We start from the raw sequence: 18,195 nt of genomic DNA on the forward strand, positions 1-18,195 counted from the left end.
TGTGGTGATATTAAGAGATGGTTCAAGCCAGCCATTCCAGCATATTGTAAATATCTATTATTTGAACATCACGAATATCAGTTTCCAATTCAACAACATCTCAGACGAAGATTCATCTCATTTTTATTAACATCCTAACAACCATCTTCTCATTTACCAATGTTTGTTGCAGACATTATTTTAATTCATCTCAGACAAAGATTCATCTCATTTTTATTAATATCCTAACAACCATCTTCTCATTTACCAATGTTTGTTGCAGACATTATTTTGATTCATCTCCGATCCTTGACTCGGCAGTTACTCTTTAATGATTGTGATGCATGCTATCTGTCACAGAGACAAAACACAGTGGACACATATTAACTAACAGAACCGTTTGTCAACCAGAATGTACCACATTTTCAATGTATGAGAAAAACTTCATTTCTTTCTGTAAAATGTGCTCCTCTTAAAAGTAGATACGACTAGATTGTAATTCTTAAGCATTCATTCTGGTGGATACTAGAAATATTTACCAATAAAAGTTCAATAATTTTGAGGAAAGTTAACAAAGTATTAATGTATAAATTATTTCAGATACAATTTTCATAATGCTTTATTATGTTTTACTGCAGCATAACCGGCAAGAATGTGAGAATAAAACAAGTCAAAAGCTTCAAATATCTTGGATATACTATAACATCAAATGCAAAGAGTGACACAGAAATAAAGAAAAGAATTGCAATGTCCAAGGATACTTTCAATAAAATGAAGTCCATATTCACAAACAGGAACATAACAAATATCACTAAAATTAACACCTTGAAATCATATGTGTGGTCTGTTCTCTTATATGGCTGTGAGAGCTGGACACTGAACAAAGATACAAAGAAGAAATTAGAAGCTGCTGAAATGTGGTTCCTCAGAAGGATGCTAAAAATATCATGGACTGAAAGAAAAACAAATGTGGAAGTCATGGAACTGGCAGGATACAAAAGGTCTCTCATGAAAACTATAAGAAGACAAATGGAATTTCTAGGACACATCCGCAAGAAGAATGGGATAAAGAAACAGATGCTATGTGGAAAAATAGAAGGGAGGAAAAGTAGAGGGTGTCAAAAAACTAAATATATCAACAGCCTCAATAACTATGTCACCAAGAACTCAATGAGCAACATCGAGTTGATAAGAAGGATTGACAACAGAGAAGTCTGGCATGCCATGGTCGTCGATGTCTGCCGCAGATTTGACACACGAAGAAGAAGAATTATGTTTTACAACCATTTTTAAGAGCCATCAAAAGCAAATTATACAGACTATAATTTGAGCCTAATATTCACATATACATGAAACCAGAAATTCAAAACTACAGTACTGTAGGTGCAAGAACACACTGCTGTTCCATGCTGCTAACAGATAATTTATATGAAGTTACATATGTACAACTTTTGGCATTATTCAACATCTATCTATTTGTGGTATAGCAAGTTAAATTGTAGTTCATATTAGTTTTAATTATCAGCTCACTGCTTAAAGTATTAGCAGTTTCTCAAGGTAGTGGAACATCAGGGTCAATTTCTAATTTAAAATATTTTCAAGCATATAAATTCAAACACAGTTGAGCAAAGAAAAATGTATTTAGTATAATTTATAATGTATAAAAATTTTTATATGTTGTTTTTAAACATAAAATTGATTGAAACTTTAAAATCTTATTACAACATGGAAATAAAATTTTGAAGACACTTTTCTAGCCAGTTATTCCATTTACTATTAAACCAATAAATGACACTTATTCTTTCAAAAGTAACTTCAAGAGAACAATTGTCTACTAAAATACACTCATGATTATGTGAAATGAATATAAACTAAAGCTCTCTTATCAAAGCTTTATACCGTTTTGTATATACATACCTATTGGTTCTAGCTCTAATGCTACCTTTTGCCACACAGGTTCAACGTGAATACAAGGTAAACTAAAATCATTGTAGAAAAGGATCAGATATGGCTTTCTCACACTTCCTGGAATGATGTGGTTTTCATAAGTCCTAAAATAATTGTTCCAAGTTAAAGTTAAATAATTATTTAAACTGACATTAATCATAATATTTTCCTAGTATACTCTTCCTATAATAAAAGCTTATTTTTATTATTTACATTGCTTCATATAAGTTACTAAAGAAGTGTAAAATTAAAAACATCCATAAAACACATTACACTTGTTATCAATGACAACATTTAGAACAATTTAATGTTCTTAATCCATGATAGGTTGTCATTGTTTAGAATTAAGCACAAAGCTACACAATGGGCTTTCTGAGCTCTGCCCAGGAATGGTATCAAAACCCTGTTTCTAGCAGTGCGTGTCCCCAGACATGCTGCTGTGCCACAAACGGACTTTTCAAATTAAGGTATTAAGAATAAAATAGTAATTGCTGCAGTGATCTTGTAAAAATCATTTATTTTTATCTCCTACCCTTATACTAAAAACAATTTGTGTATATTCGTCTCTATAACATAGGATACAGATATGTCTGGGCACCATTTACTGCAATGACAATGTTTATTTATTTATTTATTTTTTTCAATTGTATTCTGCCAGTTATTTAACTCCTTGTGTACGCTGATTCCATTCAAAGTAACATTCAATGTGTTTGTTAAATTTGAGTTGGAAAACATTAACAAGTAGACAGTTAGATATGATATTCAATTTTGGAACAGGAGTCCCATGTTGCACAAACCTGCTTGAGTACTTTAATAGCAGGAACAATATGATAAAAATAAAAATAATTTTCCAGTTCATTCAACCTCAACTAAAGCACTGGAATCATCACTTTTTCAAGTTACCTTACAGTGCTGATTTCACAACAATTCATGTTAAAATAGAGAAAATACCAGATACAGTGTAAAGTGATCCCATAAAAAACTCGAGATACACATTTAGGAAGTTGTACAGGTTATTGAAATACAACTTACAAAGTGTTTGATGAACAAAAGTATTTTTATTTTTCACCCAAAACTTAGTATTACATAAGCATAATGTGCTTCCATACTCAACTATCCACAAGTTATGTAACTTACTTTACGACACCACTTTAGTTGGGCAATTAGAACAAAAAAATCAATAGGTATTTTTCTTTATAAAATATTGTAAAATGAAGAAATTACACAGATACTGTGTTACCTTGAAGTGATTGTGTATTTGTGATAAACCAGTCCTCCATTAAAAGGAAACTGAAACTTAAATCCTCCATGATTAAAAAAGGAATCAAAAGGATCAAATTCAAATCTTCGAAAACCACTATAGTCCGGCTGCTGTCTAAAGTTTGGACTGTCTTCAACAGTTCCATGCCGATCAAACTGCTCTTTTCTTTGAGGATCCATTAGCAGCTGAAATTAGTAAAAATTGGTTCTGTGAGAAAGTTAATTGAAAAAAATGACTAAAAAACACAGAAAATCCATGTAACATTACTGCTTGTCTGATTTGTTGGTTGACAATATTTTGTAGCACAAAGAACTGTAATAATCTAAAATCATCAAATTTTTTGTTATTATTCGAGAACATGAAAATAAAAAAGTTTACAGTCTTGTCTGTTCTGAATAAATCTTCTGATACCTGTTTCACATACAAGTCTCTTGTAAATCATGAAAGAACTTTTCAACTAGAGCTCTTAAAATTACTCACAATCATCTGTATCTTAATAAAGTTTTCAAAATATTGAAATATAAATTTAAATTTATGATTTACTCCAGTTGACACAGCAGTAGATGGCAGCAGAGTTAAAAGATAAATTGATGTGCACTTTAGGGTAATCAGTTCTTTACAATTGCAAACAAGTCTATTTATGTACCACATTACTGGTGGGCACATGACATTTTTGTTGGTTACAGGGTGTCTAATAATATATAAGCCATTAAAATCATTCAAACAAAAATACTTTCCATATTGCAATTAATAAATAGCACAAATTACCCCTGATGTTTTCGGTGCATTTTAAAGTGACAATAATGGTTATACCTAAATGTTTATACAATTCTTTACACTTTGATAATGTTGGTCACCCTTCACTGATAACTGACAACCAGTTATAACAATGACTAGCTCATTTGAAAGTGAAGATTAAGAACGCCACAGACACACCAATCCACGGTATAAAAGAAGTGCTGATTAAGAACGCCACAGACACACCAATCCACAGCATAAAAGTGCCGATTAAGAACGGCACAGACACACCAATCCACAGCATAAAAGTGCCGATTAAGAACGCCAAAGACACACCAATCCACAGCATAAGTGTCGATTAAGAACACCACAGACACACCAATACACAGCATAAAAGTGTCGATTAAGAACGCAACAGACACACCAATCCACAGCATAAGTGTCGATTAAGAACGCCACAAACACACCAATCCACAGCATAAAGGTGCCGATTAAGAACGCCACAGACACACCAATCCACAGCATAAGTGTCGATTAAGAACGCCACAAACACGCCAATCCACAGCATAAAAGTGCCGATTAAGAACGCCACAGACACACCAATCCACAGCATAAGTATCGATTAAGAACACCACAGACACACCAATACACAGCATAAAAGTGTCGATTAAGAACACGACAGACACACCAATACACAGCATAAAAGTGTCGATTAAGAACGCCACAGACACACCAATCCACAGCATAAAAGTGTTGATTAAGAACACCACAGATACAGCAATCCAGAGTATAAAAGTGTTAAGAATACCACAGATACAACAATCCACAGCATAAGTGTCGATTAAGAACGCCACAGACACACCAATCCACAGCATAAGTGTCGATTAAGAACGCCACAGACACACCAATCCACAGCATAAGTGTCGATTAAGAACGCCACAGACACACCAATCCACAGCATAAGTGTCGATTAAGAACGCCACAGACACACCAATCCACAGCATAAGTGTCTATTAAGAACGCCACAGACACACCAATCCACAGCATAAGTGTCTATTAAGAACGCCACAGACACACCAATCCACAGCATAAGTGTCTATTAAGAACGCCACAGACACACCAATTCACAGCATAAGTGTCGATTAAGAACGCCAGAGACACACCAATCCACAGCATAAAAGTGCCGATTAAGAACGCCACAGACACACCAATCCACAGCATAAAAGTGCCGATTAAGAACGCCACAGACACACCAATCCACAGCATAAAAGTGTCGATTAAAAATGCAGCAGACACACCAATCCACAGCATAAAAGTGTCAATTAAGAACACCACAGACACACCAATCCACAGCATAAAAGTGTCGATTAAGAATATCACAGATACAACAATCCACAGTATAAAAATGTAGATTAAGAATGTTACATAACTGAATAATTTTCACAAATAAGTGTGATAATAAGAATACACATAAAACCACTCAATATGACACAACTCATATTGAACAGTAGCAAACAGTTTATAACCAGTCAGTATTTTTCTGGTTAGTGAAATTCCAACTAAAAACAAAACAATGATAGCAGCAAGTGTCACTGAAAGAAACAATTAGTACAGCAGAAAACAAAAATTAGGGCTATTTCCTCTGTAAAAGAAAAAAAAACCTGTAAACATTTACAGATACGTTTCAAATTATGTAACATTTATATAAATTTTGCATCATCTATAATTTAAGAGCAACAATCAGGAATGTGATGGATCAAAATATGACATTCCTTTTTGTTGGCTTTTCCAATCAGGAATGTAATGGATCGAAATATGACATTCCTTTTAATTGGCTTTCCCAATCAGGAATGTGATGGATTGAAATACGACATTCCTTTTAGTTGGCTTTCCCAATCAGGAATGTGATGGATCGAAATACGACATTCCTTTTAGTTGGCTTTCCCAATCAGGAATACGATGGATTGAAATACGACATTCCTTTTAGTTGGCTTTCCCAATCAGGAATACGATGGATTGAAATACGACATTCCTTTTAGTTGGCTTTCCCAATCAGGAATGCACAGGCAATCTGCATTCCTTTAAGTATGCCCAATGAAAGAGACTGTGCTGTATGGATTAAGTAAACAAATAATTTATGAGGGAATCTAATATTTCAAATAGCTTTCCCAAGAGTAAGTGTAAGTTTATTTCATTAATGCTATCCCTAAATTTGATAAAGATAAAACACATTTAAAATACTAATTAATTTCTAAAATTGAAACTTTTAAAATCAGTGTGGTTTGCATTTCCATTTTTTAAAATAGTTTATATGCAAAAACGGCTCGTTTGGGTTGAGAAAATATTTTACATAGAAGAGCGAACAACGTTTCGACCTTCTTCGGTCATTGTCAGGTTCATGACCGAAGAAGGTCGAAACGTTCTTCGCTCTTCTATGTAAAATATTTTCTCAACCCAAACAAGCCGTTTTTGCATATAAATTTCTCAACAAGTGGGTTTCTCGACATCACTGATTTTTAAATTTTTAAAATAGTGTTTTAAAAAGAGTTCATTCAAGTAAACAATCCATACAAATCACTTATTTTCATAAATTAAAAAAAAAAACAAAAACGTTTGCCTCTAAACTCGAAAGACTTGGGTGTCTGGATGATTAAACAAAGAAATAAAAAAACAGCCTGAAATTTACACAAATAAACATGTTACGTTCTTTATTTTAAATTCAGCAAAATTTCAAACATATTCTGTGGAACACACAAATCCAGGTTAACAAATTAGAACATAATGAAGTGTTGTATCAATAGCTTCCTCTGGAAGTTACTTACTGATTATTAGTACCACTATTTAAGTTATAGATTTTACAGCAAGGAAAATTATTTTTTAGAAGATGTACGACGTTTTGATTATACTGATCATTCTTGAGTATACAAGTTTTAATGGTAAAGATCAAAATTTTTGTATTTGAAAATAATCACACCAGTGGTCAAAATGCACCTACTCTATGGAATAATCTTCCTTGCTATAAAATCTGTAACTTCTAATAAAATATTGTTGATAATTAAAACTATTGTTAACATTCTGCAAGACATTCCACTGGTATATGTAAAATAGTAGTATTATAACTAAGGGTGATTGACATATTTTATAAATTCAAATTGAAAGTTTAAGGAAATATAACCTGGGAAAGATAGTTTTAAAGAAACATAGTGGAAGAAGAAAAAACAAAAAAAGTCTTACTTCATATGCCTTGTTGATCTCAATAAATTTGGATTCTGCACCTGACTCTTTGTTCTTGTCTGGGTGCCTGAAAATTTAAAAAACTAAGTTAAACTGTCTGTAACAAGTCACATTGATAAAGACTTGGCATTTCTCAGATACACTTCTCAAAAGATGTATTTTAATACCTTAAAAGTACAAACTAAATTAACTAGCATAGGGAAGATAAAACCTAAAACATCTAAAAGTAATGAGTTATGATTAATTAAACTGAACAAGCTTGGTATAAGGTAAAAAAGTTCATACACATATTTGCACACATTAAATATTTATACTAACTTATGATGCTGTACACGTCTTCACAAAATTTGGTAGAGTTTTGGTAGAGTTATTAATATATCTGAAACTGTTTTCTACTGAAAAAATAAAAATATTAGAAATAAATATAAATTAAATGGTGTCCGACTGGTTTGGCATTTTATGGTACAAAGCAACTAGGCTATCTGCACCAAATATCAGGTAAAAAGTGAAATTTAAAGTAAAATTATTAAAATTCATAAAAAAATTAAGTAAAAACAAAACAAAGTTTAATTTTTGAATTAAAAACATAAATATCATTAAATACAATTTTTACATCTTGTTTACAGCGATAAGAGAAAAACTACAGTAATATAAGTTGTAAAGAACTTTCTGTAACATAACTAATTATCATAACTTACCAGGATAACTAACGAATAAGTTCAAAAATTAGAGTTAGTCACCTGAAGTTGGCCATTCTAGTCCTAGTTAAGTTATTTGATGTTATGGACATTTTCAGAAAGTAAAGTAATACAAGTTTTAAAAACTTGTAGCAAAATTTTAATTATTATAACTCATCAGGATGACTAACGGGTAGTTCAAGCATCAGTGTTAGATGCCTAAAGTTGGCCTTTCCAGTCCTGGTTTCAAGTTATTTGGCGTTACAGCCATTTTCTAATTTCAAATCAAACTAGATGGACTGTGATTCTTAAAAGAGAATCCCATTAAAAAAAGGTTTAATGTATAAATTAAAAAAAACTTAAATAGCATTAAAAAGATTGATGACTTTAAAAAGCTAAAAACATTACCAAGGTGGACAGTGTCACCATCACCAATAACACTGTCTAGCATTATGGATAAACCTTGGGACAAAATGTTTCAAATGGTGCTGTCATTGAGAGTTGTAACGACAGCAAGTCAGTAAAATATGGCTTATTGTGACCTGAGTGTTACACAGACATCACACTGATACATCAGTCCTAGATAACAGAAAACAATGAGTTAAAAAATTGTGACCAATGTGCAATCTAGTTAGAACAACTTCCTCTTTCTGATCCTTACAGAAGCACGATGGCCAAAGTTCAATAGAGGGTTTTATTTGAAAAAGCTTGTTTTCACATTGCTCACTCCAGTCGACTGCCAACTGGCATGGAGCCAAGCCTTGAATACAAGACCATAGTCCATGTATGGAACAGGCACAGCAGTGAGAGAGCCAGAGCAAACATGTAAACCATATAAATGGAGGTCTTGCAAAATCCCATACCTCCATGTTGTATCATAAGCCTTCTCAAGGTCAAAGAATATTGATAGAAGGTGTTGTCATTTGAGAAAGGCTTCTCTGATTGATGTTTCAAGTCAAATCAGGTGGTCCATGGTGCTGCACTGTTGTCAGAAACTGCACTGGGTGGGTGAGAGGAGGTTGTCTGATTCTAGGAACCAAACAAGAGAAACATTCACCATCATCTCTCAGGTCTTACAGAGACAGCTCGTCATAGTAACTGGACGGTAGTGTGAAGGAGTCTTGGGATCCTTCCCAGGCTAAGAGAAAGGTAGGACAATAGCTCAGCACCAGGCATAAGGATAAACAGTCTCCTGTCAGATCTGGTTAAAACAATAAGAAGAATAGCAAAAGAAGCAAGAGATAGATAGCGCAGCATTGCGTGGTGTACATCATCAGGTCTGACCAATGTACTGCCAGACCGATGAAGGACCAGTTTAAGTTCCACCAGTGTAAAGGGACAATTATAGTCATAGAGACAATCAGCTCGAAAGGAAAGAGATGATCACTCTGCCCGAGTTTTGATGGCTAAGAAGGTGGAAGATAAAGCAGAAGTGCTAGACATCTGGCAAAAGCTTTCACCTAGGGTACTGGAAATGCTCTGGGTTTCAGCTACTTCCTGGCCATCAGAGAACAAGATCAAGAGAGAGACAGTATTATGTTGCCAACTGACCTTTCGAATCTTGTCCCATATGTCTTAGGAACTGGTGATAGAAGATATGCTGGTTGTGAAGTTAATCCAAAATTCCTTCTGGCTTTGATGTCTTACCCATTGAGCATGTGCACGAGCCTGCTGGAAAGTGATGAGGTAGAGAGTGTGGAATACCTAAGAAAAATATCCCAGGATTCCACCACAGACAAGGATATCGTGGAACATGTGACGAGGTTTTAGGAATACATTGAGCAGCTGCCTGTATAATACAGTCAGTTACTGCTGCCACACAGTAATTTATTGATGGCTTACAGACAATGGCAGGCTAAGTTCTGTGAGAGCAGTGAAAGAGAACCAGTTTGTTTGATCCAGTTCTTCCATCAGGGCAAGCAGGTTGGGTGGCATCGACTACAGCCAATCTCTCTCATAATTATAGAAGATGTGCCCGAGGAAATGTCCGTACATGGAACCAAAGGAAGTGGATCTTGGTGCTTGCTGGAATGAATGTTAGAGAGAGAAATGGATGCTGACCTTGTTTCATCAACTTTTTTAACCATGGAGGTCAAAAGACTTTTCATTTGGTTTAAGAATAATTCTTTTGGATGCACAGAAAGAGATCTATTTGCACTCCAACTGTAGTAGTGGAAAATAGTGCACCAGCATATGTCCGAGATGAAATTGTAGACAGCAACTTTCGAGCCTCAGAATAAGTAATGTTTTAAATCATCTTTAAACACTGCACCTCTTTTTCTTCCAACCATTTAGGGAAAGAACTAAAACAGAATGGGTGAGAGCCACTGCAATTAACACAATGAGGGTTCGTTTCACACTCACAGGCATTGTGGTCCTTGCCACTACAAAGAGCACACATCAAGGAACCATGTCATGATATCTTTTAGTGACCAAACCACTGGCACTGGAAACATCTGGGAGGGTTTGAAATGTATGGCCATACCTTGCAATGAAGATAACCTCCCTTGATGGTGGCAGGTGGATGCAGTAATGTAAATATCAGAATGAGGACATAGGTCGGAATCATAATTCCATCTTTACGAGTGTAGATATGGTTCACTGCAGAAATTCCTTGGATGGAGAAGCCAATGAGAATCTCTGACTCTGGGATGTTCCTCAAATCCCTCTTAATAATAACTCCTCATGATGAGTTCAAAGTAGCATAAGGCATAATCTCAATAGGTAAATCACCAATTGCCTTTGAATGCAAGAGGAGTTTACTGTGTTAAGATGTGGATGTTTCCACCAATATGTCACCAGAGCAAAGCTTTCTGACTGACTTTAAAAGCCAGCAAGTCCCTCTAGTCGTTTCTGAATGAAAAGGGAGACATTTGCCCTTATGGTTTGTCTGAAAGAGAATGTAGTATAAGAAAATGAGGTACAGGCATTACAGGTGTTGAAGACTGTTGCTTAGAATCTTCAAGATGTGGTCGTTTACCTAGTTTTTTTCACTATTTAATTTAAGTTTTTATTTGGAGGACCCATAATAAAAAAAGAATTTTTAGTGCCCACTGACCTCACCTACCATGAAGCCCTATAAGGAGATGGACTACAATGCCAAACTAGGATGCTGCAGCAATGCCAGAGTTTCATGAACACTATACCCAAACACCAGCATCAGATACAATGCCAACATAGCTGTTGAGAACATCCAACACAGGTGCTTAGTTGACCCTGACCCAAGTAGACCAGCCAACTGACCCTAGGGGGGCAACCCCAAGGCTGCTCATCTATAGGAATTCAAGGCCAAAGTGGTATGTTAGGGTTGGACCCCTCAACCACCAAGATCCTCTCCCCTTCACAGGTCACCACGCACAGCATGTGGGTGGATGTTTAGATCCCGGAGGAGGTAAACTGAAAGAGCAGAACCTTCCCTGCAAGGTTCCCTCATCATGTAAAGGAATCCACACCAAGGGGAAATGATACCTAAATGATGAATTCTAGATAATTAATTAACCCTATCTGAGCCAGTAAACAGCTTCACATGGTCAAAAAGTTACAAAGGATACACTTGCAAATTGAATTTCACAATCTAAGTAAAATGGTCATTTTAATTTTACCTCAACTGTTTCACCTGCAAACAAAGACCTTAAAGAATTTTTCTGCTCTTCTAAGAGTTTAGGTTTACATTTACCTATACCCTGGAATTCTTTACAAATAGAATTATCAAAGGTTTTGATCTTCACTCAACTTTTACATTATTCTCAATGACTGTTTTGAAGAAACTTCATTGAATGGCTTTTATGATACAACAGCAAGTGAATTAGGTAATAATTAATAAATCTCAGCCTTCAAAAGATTTTTTCTATCCATGTAATGTAAATAACACTTGTATAAACAGTAATGTATTATTTCTGAAAAGCAGACAAGCAAAAGTTCTCATAATAAAACCAAAGCATTTTAATGCAAAGTTCATAAAATTTAAAAATAGGTAGGTAGGTATTTTATGTTTATTGGCACAAAGATACTAGGCTATCTGTGCCAAACAAGATGTAGTGCCCTGTAATGATATATGGAAATGAAGGTAAAATACATAAAATATGTAAAATTAAGACCTGCCAGGAAGACTGAAGCATTAAGTTCAAACTTGCTGTCAGTCACCTAAAGTTGACCTTTCTAGTCCTAGGTTCAGGTCAAAATAAAAGTAAAATATGTAAAAGAAATCATGCTAAAACAGTGTATAATCCAATAAAAACATTAAGTTAAAAAGACCAATGACTCTTAAAAATGTAAACACATGAGTGAGGTGTCAGTATCACCTATGACATTGGCTAATGTCAAGGGCAAACCTACCTTTAAAATATGTTTAAAATGGCAGCAGCATTCTTGGTTGTAACAAAGGCATGATAATAAAATATGTATGATTGTGACCTGAGTGCCACACAGACCACACATTGGTGCATCAGTACCAGATAAAAGAAAGTGGTGAGTTAAAAAACTGTGACCAATGTGTAGCCAAAACAACTTCCTCACTTTGATCTTTACAGAAACAAGATGGCCAAAGAGCTAAAGAAGACTTGATTTGAAAAAAAGCTTATTATTTTGTTGCTCACTCCAGGTCAACTGGTGTATAGTCAGGTTTTGATAACTGGACCATAGTCCATGTATGGAACAGGGATGGTGGTGATAGAGCCAAAGTAGATGGACTTTGCCGCTCTGTGAACTAGCTCATTCCCACAAAAACCAACATGACTTGGTATCCAAAAAAACTGGACAGAAAAAGATGATAGAGAGAGATGGGCCAGTTTGTTTTGGATATTGATAAGAATAGGATGGTACCTAACACGAAATGATGTCAGGGCAATAGACAGCTGGGTGAATCAGCATAGACTGTACAAATTGTATATTGCATAGTTTCAATATGATTAAGGGTAAGAGAAATGGTATACAATTCAGCAGTGAACACAGAAACTGTAAAGGGGACTCTGCATGCTACAACTGAACTGTAACAAACCATGGCAAAACCTACAGAGTCACCTGATTTTGAGCTATCTGTACATATGGGAACAGATGGATTGTTTGAAAGATGTTCAGCAAATAAAGAGCGATGATATTTCCAATCGAGAGTATCTGCCTTCCTCAGATGATTCAAAGATAGGTCACAGTTGGGGATAGTAATTAGCCATGGTGGAAGAGGCCAAAGTGTCGACACTGCTATGCTATTCAAAGTTATAACCAATTTTTCTGATTGTGCCCGAATACGAAGGCTAAAAAGAAAAATGGCAGATTTTCTATTATAGAAAAGTGTGGCCCAATGAGGATAGAAAACACAACCCCAAGTGGGATGCTGTGGTAAAGAGAGAAGTTTGGAAGCATACATAAGAGACAGTTAAAAATGGCAAAAATACAGAGGGGGTTCATGGGACTCCACATATATACTTTGGACTGAAGAGGTACAAAACGCCCCAGTGCAAAACCGAAGCCCCTGATGGTGGATAGGATCCAGCATGTTCAGTGCTGAGGTTCTGGCAGAACCATAAACTATAGATCCATATTCAAGTTTGGATCGGATAAGGGCATGATAAATTTTAAGCATGAAGTATCAATCTGCTCCCCAAGAGGCAGAAGAATGGACACGAATTATGCTCAATGCTCTTATACATTTGACACGAAGTTGTTTGATATGGGAAATAAAGTTTAATTTACAGTCAAATATAAGACCTCAGAACTTTGCCTCAGAGATGACAAAAAGTACAGAATCATCAATACAAAGTTCTGGATCTGGATGAATACACCTTTAGCAGCAGAAACTTACACAAACAGTTTCAGAAAGAGAAAGTTGAAAACCATTTGCTGTGGTCCACTTAAGTATACGACTGATTGCAGTTTGTAGCTGCCGCTCAATAAACCTCATGTTTGATGACTGACATGAGATGTGAAAGTCATCAATGAAAAGACCATTTGCAACTGTAGGGTGTTGCTGTTCACTGATGGCATTAATTTTAATTATGAAATGTGTGACACTCAGAACACAGCTCTGAGGGACTCCAAGTTCCTGTTGGAAAAAAATGGGAAAGTGTTGAGTCCACACAGACCTGGAATCAGCAATTCATTAAAAAATGCTTAATAAAAAGTGGCAAATTGCCATGTAATCTGTATGAGTGAAGGTCTCGCAAGATGCCAAATCTCCATGTTGTATCATAAGCTTTCTCTAAATAAAAAACAATAAAAACAAGATGTTGTTGCTTGAAAAAGCTTCTCTAACTGATGTTTCAAGGCAAATTAAGTGGTTTATCATGTAGCGTTGTCTTCAGAACCCACACTGAGTGGGTGAGATAAGGTTGCTTGATTCAAGGAACCAAATATAACAAGCATTAATCATCCCCTCTAAGGTCTTACAGAAACATTCACCAAAAGTATTGGCAATGCTCTGAGCATCAGCAACTTCATGACCATTGAATATTAAAATAACAGAGGGGAGCAGAAGTATACCGTCCACTCACCTTTGAAATCTTGTCGAATTTGACTTTTGAACTGGTGGTTGAAGAAATGCTGGAGGTATATTTAATCCAAGATTTCTTCTGGCTTTGATGTCTAACTTTCCCAGCCTGTGCACAGGCTTGCTGAAATGCAATGCAGTATGTAAGCATGGGATATATACAAAATTTATCCCAAGCATGTTTCTGAGCTTTTCGTGTTAAAGAACAAGCAGAATTCCACCAAGGGCAGGGATGCCATGGGAAAAATGTTGAGGTTTTGGGGATGCACTGAGCGGCTGCTTGGACAATACAGTTAGTTACTGCTGCTGCACAATAATCTATTGATTATTTACATAAGATCACAGAATCAAGTTCAGAGAGACCAGTGAAAGAGGGCCCATTGGCCTGGTCCAATTTCCACTGAGGCACATGGGTCAGGTGGCACTGACTATGGCCAATCTCTCTTAATATGATAGGAAAATGATCACTACACCATGGATTGATGTCAACGTCCCAAGAAAATAAAGTGAAAAGTGAAGAGGAGCAGATAGCAAGCTCTAAAACAGTAAATAACTGACAATGTGCATGAAAATAAGTGTAAGAGTCAGTATTGTAGAAATAAGCACAAGACACAAACTTGCAATTATGTTTTATAGTTTGTTTTGCTTCTATTTTCATTTGTGACATATTGTGTATGTTATAAATCTGCAGGAATATTCTTATATGAGAAGACAAAGGAAGAATATTTAGGGTTAGTAAGCATAATAAGCAATAGATCCTGTGACAAAAGTATTTAGATAATAAAAATCTTTTTTTATTTTATGTATTAATAAATTTATTATTACTTGAATAACAGACAAGTCCAAGAACTCCTCTATTACTGAAAACAAATTATAAAACTAGTATCTAATGAGTATGAGATGAGTGGGCTATTAAATTTAATTTCTTCTTTGGCTTTTACTAATGAATATTTGTTCAATAGTCCACATATTGAACAGTTGATAGATGAAAATGAGATCAAATGAAATAAGCACATTAATTCTTAGCTGGTTAAGAAAAATTTGAAAATTGAAAAAACGATACAGCTCCTGGGCCAAATATTATCCCAAGGGTTTTAAATAAGGTTAAAGATTGGATTTGTGAGCAACTTATCAATTCTTTTTTCTTTAAATCAGTCTTTGGACAATGGGCAGGTGCCAGAGTATTGGAACTTAGCTAATGTAACTCCTCTTTTCAAGGGATAAGACAAAAATTGTCCCAGTAATTATAGACCCATTAGTCTTACTCAGTTGTGAGAGATGTTTTGCAAAATCGTTTAACAAAAGTGTAGAATGTTATTGAATAGTCAAAATGGTTTTCACTAAGAAAAAAAAAATTGACATTCTCTAACAAGGTTAAAGCTTATGTGGATGAGAGTAAGGGTTTAGATTTGGTGTATTTGGATGTTCAGAAAGCATTCAACAAGGCACCACATAAAAAGGTAAAAAATTATCTCTGTAGGTGTAGGAGACAAATTAACAAATGGGATAGAAGAGTGTATGGATGGAAGGAAACAGAGGGTTGTTATAAAAGGAGTTCAGTCAAACTGGATTAATGTCAAAAGGTAACCTCAGGTCTTAGGACTTTTGCTCATTTGATTTACACCAATGATATAGTTGAAAAAATGGTCAATAAATTACTTAAATTTGCAGACAATATTAAGGTATTGGGTGTTGCTAGTTGTGAAGAGGATGTTGCTGATTTACAAAAGGATTTAGATCATTTAGTGAGTTGGACAAATAAGTGGCAGATGGGTTTTAATTATAATAAATACATGTGGATAAACATAATTTGAATGGTAATAAATGAACAGTGTCATGAAAGAAACGGGGCTTGGTGTAATAGTTGATCAATATGTACAGACATCCAAGATGTATAATGTTGATTATACATAAATATTAGATACAAGTCTAAAGAGGTTATAATTCCATTGTACAGGTCAATGGTTAGGCCACATGTAGAGTATTAGGTTTAGTCTTGGGCTCCTTACCTTAGGAAAGGCATTGAATTGTTGGAAAGGTTTCAGAAGAATGTTACTAGAACATTGTCTGGGATGGAAGGGTTGTGATGCAAGGAAAGGCTAAAATTTCTCAAACTGTTTTCTCTTGATAAATAAAGAGTTAGGGTGAATCTGTTTGAGGTGTTTAAGATTGTAAAGGGAGTTGATAGTATTGATGCAATATCTCTATCCATATTTAATAACAAGAGCAGTAGGACTAAAGGACACTATTATAAATTTTGGCAGGGTAGGAGTCATCTTCAGCTAAGTCGGTTTTATTTTTCTAACAGGGTGGTTGTTCTTTAGATTCAGGTGTTGTAGAAACAGTAAATTTAAGTGAGTTTATGAAAAAATTGGTAAGTAAAAGAATTATAACAGCTGGTTTAAGGTGTTTATTTTAAATTATTTTATTAGTTTAGTTTAGAAGATGAAACAGTTGAGATAGCCCTATAGGTCTTATATTGTTCCAAAACTTATGTTAAACAATCTGAGCTTGACCAAATACATCACCTGGAAAATATCACTTATATTAGTTTAGGTCTAGGATACAAGTGCTAATTGTTTTCAATGATCAAATATTTTAGTATTCAATGGTATTTCATGCTATTCTAATTTCCTTTTTGAATATTTTCAGTCGTTAATTTCTTCGTACATACAAGGCTGTATGTACAGACAAAGCAATGATATCAGTGATGTCGAGAAACCCACTTGTTGAGAAATTTATATGCAAAAACGGCTCGTATGTAAAATATTTTCTCAACCCAAACGAGCCGTTTTTGCATATAAAGCAATGATATGTTGTAATTAAAACATCATAGTCAACAATTATGGTTTTATTAGAAAACAAGATAACTTAAGTATTCCGATTTTAGACACATGGGTTAAAAAAATTCTAAAAGGAAAGAAAATGTTCCTAATCTTTTTAAAAACAGCATTTTAAACCAAGATTGCAGAGAATTTACAACCTAAAATGTGATACAAATATTAAACCAAATTATATAATTTTTTAAAGCAAAAAACTACATACTATTTAGAAAGTTTGCACCAAATTTCATGTTTTTAAGATGAACACATTAAATGTGAGAACTAAACTAAAAGCAGTGACACATCAATATCCTACCAGTCCAGACAGGACTAAGAGAACTTGCAGTACTGATGTATCATCTTTTTTTTTCTTTTTTTTGCATTTAATAGAATGACAAGACAAATATAATTTTTACAGAATATTAATCATTTTCACCTTAGTTTTACTTTTATGCAGGGTAACTGGTCTTCAGAAAGAGCTGTTTCCAAATATGGTGGGTACAGTAAATTTCAGGGAGTTTAAGGAAATTTCAAAAAACATTCAAATGATCAAAGCAAAGTTTGAGTTTTCAAGCACATGGAACAAAACTGATGGACCACCAGTCACTGTAAGTATTATGCTCTTAATGAAGTCCACTCAAGCTGGATCCTTATTACTAGTGGAATGCTTCAGGAATTGGTGATTTGTTTTCTTCTTTACATTACCTACATTGATAGAGGCAAAATTAATAAATTTGTAAAGTGTACTGGTGGCATTCAACTCTTGGTTATTTCTAGCTCTGTTGAGGAAGTTGAGATATAACAAAACAAAATGACTTTGATCAATTTATAAATTGAACTAGTTTTACATCGAGTAATGCATGACTTATTGTAGCCAGTGTAACATTTATTATAGATGGGGTTTGCTCAGAAGCATAACTGAAGAAAAGGGCCCTGGCACAGTGATAAATAAGTAACTTAATGCTTAAGACATCAAGACACTGCTCTGCTGTTAGTAACAAAACCAATAAAATTTGGGATGAATTATATACAGATTTCTTATAAAGTCAAAAAAGG

General features: G+C 34.7%; 1 protein-coding gene across 4 annotated transcripts in view; it reads right to left on the reverse strand.

Annotated features, from left to right (window-relative positions):
- LOC143227834 (dnaJ homolog subfamily C member 16-like) overlaps positions 1 to 18,195 on the reverse strand; it is a 36,052-nt gene that overhangs the window by 15,947 nt on the left and 1,910 nt on the right. For 2 of the 4 annotated variants that reach the window (XM_076459120.1, XM_076459122.1), the window contains exons 2-5: positions 17,576 to 17,844; positions 7,160 to 7,226; positions 3,167 to 3,372; positions 1,897 to 2,030 (exon numbers count right to left, since the gene is read on the reverse strand). In XM_076459120.1, coding sequence (XP_076315235.1) covers positions 1,897 to 2,030; positions 3,167 to 3,366 — 334 coding nt within the window. In that variant the 5' untranslated portion in view covers positions 3,367 to 3,372; positions 7,160 to 7,226; positions 17,576 to 17,844. The remainder of the gene's footprint in view (positions 1 to 1,896; positions 2,031 to 3,166; positions 3,373 to 7,159; positions 7,227 to 17,575; positions 17,845 to 18,195) is intronic. The other 2 variants (XM_076459118.1, XM_076459119.1) reach the window with 1 other exon arrangement.

The sequence above is a fragment of the Tachypleus tridentatus genome, chromosome 10, assembly GCF_004210375.1.
Source record: "Tachypleus tridentatus isolate NWPU-2018 chromosome 10, ASM421037v1, whole genome shotgun sequence".
Lineage (NCBI taxonomy): Eukaryota > Metazoa > Arthropoda > Merostomata > Xiphosura > Limulidae > Tachypleus > Tachypleus tridentatus.